Below are 8,056 nucleotides of genomic sequence, written 5' to 3' on the forward strand. Positions count from 1 at the left end.
CTGCTGGGTCACCCCACATTGGTGTACACAAACACCACACGATCGTACGTAGTGCTCCCCGTCGGCTCGAGCAAGACGGACGAAGTACGTGTTGTGGGTGAATGGGGCAAGAATGAAGGACGCTACATGTGTTCCACGATGACAAGCCCCCATAGTACATGGCCCCACCTGACGGCAGTGGTCAGGTAGTGAAGAGCACAGGCACGGGTGGTTCGGGAACGTCAGCTGATTGTACCACAGCGCCGTGCGGACGTGTGGGCTGCAGGCGTCTGTTCTGCGTACACAGTTCCAGATTGGAAGTGCAGCGTCAGGGAGCGTGTCAGTGAAAGAGCCGGTGCGGTGGTCGTGTGCTTGACGTACGCCAGTTGAGTACGTTGTTTCAAAACCGTTGTGACCAGTGTGTGTGTGAGTGTGTGTACCACCTGCGCACTGAAGTACAGTATTCGAAAATTGGCACTGTCTTCACCGTACCATGGAACGCTACACATTTGTAGAACTGAGGGACATGCATTTTGTCTACTGCCTTGCAGATGGCAATGGTCGAGCAGCTGCACGCCTGTATCGCGAACGGTATCCGGACAGCCGTCATCCCGACAGCAGGTTGTTTTCGAACGTGCACCGTACCCTTGGTGAATCGGGTGTGTTATGTGCAGGCCATCATGTCGGTCACCCAAGACATGTGCGCACCGCGGCGGTCGAGGAGGATGTACTTGCTCGCGTGGACGACACATACCTTCCACTAGCACCCGTAGCATTGCACGTGCAGTGGGAGTATCACAGTCGACAGTGTGGTGTGTCCTTCATGATGATCTGCTGTATACCTATCATCCACAGCGAGTCCACGCGTTGCTGGCTGGGGATTACCCACGACGTGTGGAATTCTGTCAACGACTGTTGCAGTTTTGTACCGACGATCCCCGTTTTTTCCGCCATGTGCTTTTCATGGACGAGGCATCATTCACCCGTTAGAGCATCTTCAATTGCCGAAACAGCCATGTGTGGGATTATGAAAATCCACATGCAGCAGTCGAGGTGCACCATCAGACCCAGTTTGCAGTGAATATCTGGGCAGGTATCATCGATGAACAGATTATCGGTCCATACCTGCTGCCACCACGTTTAAATGGCCGCCTCTATCACACCTTTCTTGCATCAGTCCTTCCAGAGCTGCTAGAAGATGTACCCCTCAACGTGCGACATCGTATGTGGTTTCAATTGGATGGAGCGCCTGCAGATTTTGATGGCATAGTGCGAACGCTTTTGCACCGTACCTACCCAAAAGCGCTGGATCTGCAGAGCGGGCCCCGTCCCCTGGCCCGCCCGTTCGCCTGACCTCACACCAATGGATTTCTTCTTGTGGGGTCATATGAAAACACTCGTGTACGAGACCCCGGTGTCTGGCCAGGAAACATTGGTAGCGCGGATACTTTCAGCATCAGCCGAGGTGTGTACCATGCAAGGGATTTTTGACAGGGTTCGCCAGAATTTTCTGTGACGCTGCAATGCCTGCATTGAATGTAGTGGTTGTCAAGTTGAGCAACTTTTGTAACAACGTCAGTCTGGGGTACGACTATGTACTATGTACTATTCCTATCTGTAAGTGCACCTTTGCGTGGCAATAAACCTCCTGTGCCCGTAGTTGCTGTGTTTGTCCTGCTGGCGCACTACCTCTGTGTGACATCCCCTCAGTGCTGCTACGGGGAATTTCTCGTCCCGCATTTGTTGTCTCCTTGGCAGGTACCATTCCCCGTTCGGTTCTCTTTCTCTTTTGTTGCACCGTGCTTTGTTCTTGCTGCGGTGTCTCCCCACTCTGTTTGGGGACTCCCCATGCGCTGCACCGCAAGCGCCGCCATTTCTGCCCCGAACCATGTACGCGTCTGTTGCCTGTCGAGTGTCACGGACCACTTTGCTTGCATTCTCGGTGTGTTTCTTCGTCCTACGTCGTCCTCCCGTGGTTCTGCAACCCCGCAGTACTTTTTTTCGACTGCACTGCTTCAGTCATGGTGTTTGTTTCCCGCTGTGCAATTGTTACTCCATGCTTCATTGCTTCTTTTGTCCCTACCGTTGTCGATCGCTACCCTTTCCCTTCACTTGTCTTGCGGGACACTCCTATTTCCTTTGTGGAACCCCATGCGCATGCGTTGCGCAGCTGCCGCCTGGTGTTTTTCGGATGGGCGACTTTGGTGTTCCTTTTGACTTATTTTGTTCCGCCTTTCTATCTTCACTGGTACTGGCTATACAGAAGTGTGAAGTTAATTTTCACACGTTTTCGGCGTTGTTAACTCCTCACGGAGGCATCTCTCGGCAAAGTGGAAGGGGCACTTTCGTCTCTATTTCATGGGAGGTATCTGTGGTTTTCGTTTGTACTCTACCTTTAGAATCACCCTGTATAGTGTACTTATATTTTTACAAGATGGTTCGATTTTTTGAAAGAAGCGTTCCTCTTTCGTGTGACGTAAGGTACTAGAACCCAATATGGCCTATTTGCTGTTTTGATATTTGCCGTAATGGTTCATTCAACATATGACGTTAGCATGTCATTTAGACTGTCCGAACGACGTGATTGAACCAGTTGGCGCTACCTATAGTGCAGTAACTTGAGGAAAGAGAAGAGATTAGGTGAACCTCGTGATTGTGTCCTACGTGATCTAATATTGCACATGCAAGTTATTACTTACTGCATCTTCCAAGTAATAGGTGTAAATAGTAAATTATCATAGCTCATAATTTGTACTTTATAACAATGTACTTAGTTTAGGCTTTAATCTATACTCTGTCCCACCTAACTGTAGAGCAGGCAAACGAAATCAAGTCTCTGCGCAAGTAGTGACGGGAGACGGCTCCACCAATGAACACGTGAGAGGAACGGGTGGGGGACGAGACTGCCTTCCCAGCAGCATGTACTGCTTCGCTCTGGCCATTCGATTTCCCTCGCTTCTCTGACGCTATACGCTGCTTTGCTCCACAGTTAGCTGGGACAGGGTATAAAGTCACACTATGTAAGGTGTACTCAATATGGTCTACATAGACATGTGACATGCACAAATCTAACATTTATTTCTTTTATGCTCACGTAGAGTGCGAGTCACTAAGGATGATGAAGGACCTTTCATTTATCCAGACTGTGATTCTTAATCCATGATCTGGTGACAAATTATGACAAGTCACTTCCTTGTTTATTGGTTTGTCAACGATGTTATTTCTTTGTGTAATCTAATTATGTATTTACATAAATAAAACGTAAGTGTATCAACATACTTTCTACCTATAAAAATAACACTGTAATACTTACTTCACAAGTTCTGTCGCATTTTTTTATGTAAAAGAACAAAATATATTACTAGGCCATTTTGGGTACATATGTTACCTTTTAACAAAATCTTCATTGCACCCACGTTAGTATCTTGTGCATACAAGAAATAGAACTTTTGTGTAAGATATACAAAGCATTTTATTTACCTTTCAGATTAACTCAAGAAGAGAAATTAGAAGCAAGATGGAAAAGAAGTATTTACTGGAAACAGTGTTAATATTGCAGGTTTGTATAAATTTACATGGAATTAATAATGATTTTTAATGAGAAGAAAAGCATAAATAGAACATTATTAATTTATTTATTTATTCTTTTAATTACAATGATGTACAATACCAAATGTGTGATAATTGTTAGTAATTTTTTTTCAAACCAGAGTTCCATTACAATTTTAATATTACTATGTTTTCGATATTTTAAAATCACATACCCTGACTTAGATTTTTTTATTTTGATTTACAAACGATAAAAAAATACGGATTTAAATAAGAACGTTGAGGCACTCAGATGAAAAACCGTTCAATACAACTGTTGGAGTACGATTAATTACTGTCGGATTAAAAATTATGAATATTCGAGTTTGGGCTCCAACTAAAAATTAGCCAGTAGACCTACATAAAAACGAGTTACATCAGCATTTAGCTTATTCAATTCTGCGTTAATATACAAGGTGTATCATGAATAATGGCGCAAACTGGCACAGTTTATAGTACACGATTATTGAAGCAAACAGTCTCAATAAACATGAGTGCGCAAAGGAGCCGTTTTCGAAATAATTGTGAATGTGTGGTTACAAGCCGCCACTGACTTCATTGTTTGTAAACGTCGTTCTAGTTGGTAAAATGTTAATAATACAGTAAGAAAGTCATTGGAGATCTCATTGCTTTTATTGAACATTCCACTTACTTTATCAAACGTTAGTATGTTACAATTACTGTACACTCGTACACCCAACGGCAAAAGAAACAGTAGGCGAATTGTCCATCACCATTTTCATTCGGTCTGCATTGCACAATATGATGATCATGAATTGAAATAAAGGCGTCAATAAGCAGAGGGCAATGCCTGTTTCGCACCAACATAATTTCATTCCTTAAAACAACACAGGATGTAGAATAAGAAGTAATGAAATTAAGGAGGGACAATTTGCCTACCATTATCTTTGCCGTTGACTGTGCCTGTTAAAGGAGGTGTTCAAGGTGTCGTCCTTGCATCTGTATGCAATACCGTACGCGATTCCGCATTGATTTTCGAATTCTTTCGAACACCCTCGGTTCATTTCAGAATTGGTCACAAGCATGTACAATTCTCTGTACTGATCGCATCCATCCTGTTTGATTACAACGCCACCTCTCGGAAATGTTCTGATTTGTAAACAAAGAGCAAACCTCGGAACGCGCAAGGAGTAAAGCACTCGGTGTTTACAAAATGCAATCAGTGAAGGCTTCTAACAAAACATTCGCACACATTATTAGCATTTTACCAACTAGGACGACGTTTACAAACAATGAAGCCAGTGGCGGCTTGTAACCACACATTCGCAAGTATCTCGAAAACGGCTCGTTTGCGGACTCATGTTTACTGAGACTTTCTTGCTTCTATTATCGTGTACTTTCAACTGTGTCAGTTTGCGCCATTACTTATGATACACCCTGTATTTATTTATGCTTATAACCCTGCTGAAAAACAGCTGACGAGCCATAGTAAATCAGTACTTATTCATGCAAAGTTATGTAAGTTACAAATTTATAATACAAGATTTGATGATACAAATATACAGGTGAAAGAGAAATGCTAAATACTGTACATTAAATCGCACATTAAGATATACATGATAAATACATTAAAGTATACCTGATGAATACATTAAAGTACAATTGATCTTTAGGATCGGTGAAAATTATTATAATTACTAACTATAAAGTTTAGGTTATAATTACTAACTATAGAGTTTAGAAAATCACTGTGTTTATAATCTTTACATGTTGTCAATAACGACCCTTTTGTTCCTACACGATATTGAGTAACTCGAATAGATTAAAGCGTTGGGACAGAGTAACAACCTTCTAAGATTTTTGCAACAATTTGTGATCATTTCTGCTTCTTCTAATGAAAGGGATTCAAGTTGTAATTTGTTCAATAGGTTGTCGTAACTATAAAATATATTAAAAAATTTAAATCTAAAATATTAGTAAGAAAGAAATTTCTTCTGTATATTCTCAATTATGTCACTTTTTACAATACCACAGTAATGAATTACAGAATTGGTCTGACGAGCGCCATGTACAATAAATAAAAGAAGGTGAAAGTTGTTTAACCTTGCCATTTGTTTATGACTCAACCTTTCAATTTCCTACTTGTTGACACCATATGATGAAGATGCACCTTAGAGCTAAGTTTCCTGTCAAGAAAAACTCCAAGATCCTTAACATCATCTAGATGACTTAAGATTTACATTCTCTATGTTATAATTGTAGCAGGGGAGTTGTTTCTTGCGACTGACTTAGGCAAGTTAATAGAGAGTTGTTTATCATCTAACCACTTATTAATTGCAATTATATCCGTTTTTACTTTATAATGGTCGTTTACATCATTAATCTCTGCATACAGCTTGAAGTCATCAGCATAAAAATACATTTCGAGTACTTATCTTCTATATCATGTAGAAATAAAATAAACATAAGGGGGCCAAGAGGAGACCCTTGAGGTACACCTTTGTTAATAAAACCAGGTTTAGAGAGAACATTTTGAAACCTGACTCTAAATAGAAACATAACAAAGTTACTAAACCATTTACAATAATTGCTAAGTTTCGCAACCAATGCTTTGTGGTTCACAGAATCGAAAGCCTTAGACAGATAACATCTAATTGGTGTCTTTTGATCGCCCAGCAACAAATCCATGTTGGTTGATACTAATCTTATTCTTAAAATTAAAATAGAACGATTTAAAAACAATGTGTTCAAACAACTTACTAAAAATATTAATAATTGAAATAGGTCTAAAATTAGATACCTCGATGTTTCCTCTCGTTTTTGGGATAGGAATAATTGTTACTTGCTTCCATAGTTTAGGATATGTTCCACTTCATAGAGATTTGTTGAAAATGGTGCACAAAATAGGAGCAAGTAAATTATATACTACCCAGATGTTTTTCGAGTATGGCTTTCTATTTTTTATCGTCGCGAGAACAAAAAAGTGCCGTTTTTTTTTTTATGCAATTATGCATAATTTTTTTTATGCAATTATGTTATCAAACAGAGAATTGATTGATTAAGTTGGTGTTTTAAGTCGACTTTATGCTCAATAGGGCTAATCGGGACTGAGCCTATAGTTGGAAGAGGGATCCCCTGGGAATCGAACCCGGGACCCCTTCATTACAAGACGATGACATTACCACTGCGGCATCGGGAAGGCCTCAAAAAGAGAACTGAGGTCTGGACGTAAAACAAAAATTTAACAATAACATTTTTTTACCAAGGATATTCGGCGTCTTGTTTGGGATTTTGAGGGGCATCCCCATTATCCCCCTAAATGCAAAGTCTAGGATAGTGCACAAAAGACACAACCCAATACCGGATATTTCATACGAGACTTGTGTTACTAGTAGTTAGTTATTACGCACATTCTTATTGCAGTGTTCTAATCTTACATATGAACGTTTCTATCTTTTCAGGTCTTGCTGGGTACCTGTTCAGGTAATCTGTATCCATCGTATAACCAAGGATATGGACGTCCAATGTACGGAGGGAGTTTCGGATATCCATACTATGGAGGCTATAATGGTGGATATAATGGCGGATATAATGGCGGATATAATAATGGATATTACAGTAGGTATCCCATGTATGGAGGCGGATACCCCATGTACCCATATGGCTATCAAGGAGCATTTGTACCTCAGCAGCAACCCCAGGTGACTGGAAATTTTGGGACTAGTAATTCCGGTGTTCCGGAAGGCGCTTTGGCGCAGGCCGAAGTTGGAAACACTGAAGGTGGTCACCATAAAAATTAGAATGTTCACGGAGGTGTCAAATGCAATGTAAGAGGATTTGCTACACTGCCAGTTATAATTTTATAACGATTTCGTTTGCAGAAAAAAATATACGAGGATTGTTTGAAAAATTCGTTATGTGGTAAATACGTGACGCTTCTCTCTCATCAGCTTTTCGGGATTAATGCAATATCTTGTGAGAGATTACTGAGAAGTACAACTTTGAAATGAGCGTATTGATGAACTTTTAATTTAGGAAATGTGGAAATATGGTGCCAGTGACACTTTGAAAATGAAAAATTTGAGTGCATGCAACTGAAGACCATGAAAATTCTTCTACATTGCGAAATCATTTATTATTCTTGCCAAGTTGTTACAGCGAGTCACTTGTCCATAAGAAATCTATATGATTGGAAAATACATACAATATTTTAATTGTGTATAGGCTATATATAACATTGATTATCTAGAATTCTTTCACTAATGTTTCAATAGACAAATAGAACGAGACAACTAATCTGAGTCTCTAACCTAATTCGAAATTAGATTTGGATCTGGTTAACCCGGAGTGAAATGGAAATAACTATTAGTGTCTATATAAGTAAGAATTAGGAGTTAGCCAAAACGTTTCGATTGAGATTTGAAAAAACAACAACATTATTTCAATAGTTTCAAAAAAGCACATGGATTTCAGTAATGGAACAATCCGCACATATTGATCCATTAAGAATTACACATTTCCGCTACGC

The 8,056-nt window shown here is 40.2% G+C and overlaps 1 protein-coding gene across 1 annotated transcript; it reads left to right on the forward strand.

The window, feature by feature from the left end:
- Positions 1–3,470: 3,470 nt before the first annotated feature.
- On the forward strand, positions 3,471–7,745 carry LOC146002010 (uncharacterized). The gene is made up of 2 exons (XM_083139716.1): positions 3,471–3,538; positions 6,990–7,745. Exons 1-2 carry the CDS (start codon positions 3,497–3,499, stop codon positions 7,326–7,328), a joined length of 381 nt encoding a protein of 126 aa, XP_082995842.1. The 5' UTR covers positions 3,471–3,496; the 3' UTR covers positions 7,329–7,745.
- The last annotated feature ends 311 nt before the right edge of the window (positions 7,746–8,056 follow it).

Source organism: Lepisma saccharinum, chromosome 18 (genome assembly GCF_977018435.1).
Source record: "Lepisma saccharinum chromosome 18, izLepSacc3.1, whole genome shotgun sequence".
NCBI classification, from domain to species: domain Eukaryota; kingdom Metazoa; phylum Arthropoda; class Insecta; order Zygentoma; family Lepismatidae; genus Lepisma; species Lepisma saccharinum.

Excerpts from the sequence above, each read along its gene's own strand:
- LOC146002010 (XM_083139716.1), top strand. The coding sequence starts at position 3,497 with ATGGAAAAGAAGTATTTACTGGAAACAGTGTTAATATTGCAG. Across the intron at positions 3,539-6,989 it reads AAACAGTGTTAATATTGCAG|GTCTTGCTGGGTACCTGTTC; the intron begins GTTTGTATAAAT and ends CTATCTTTTCAG.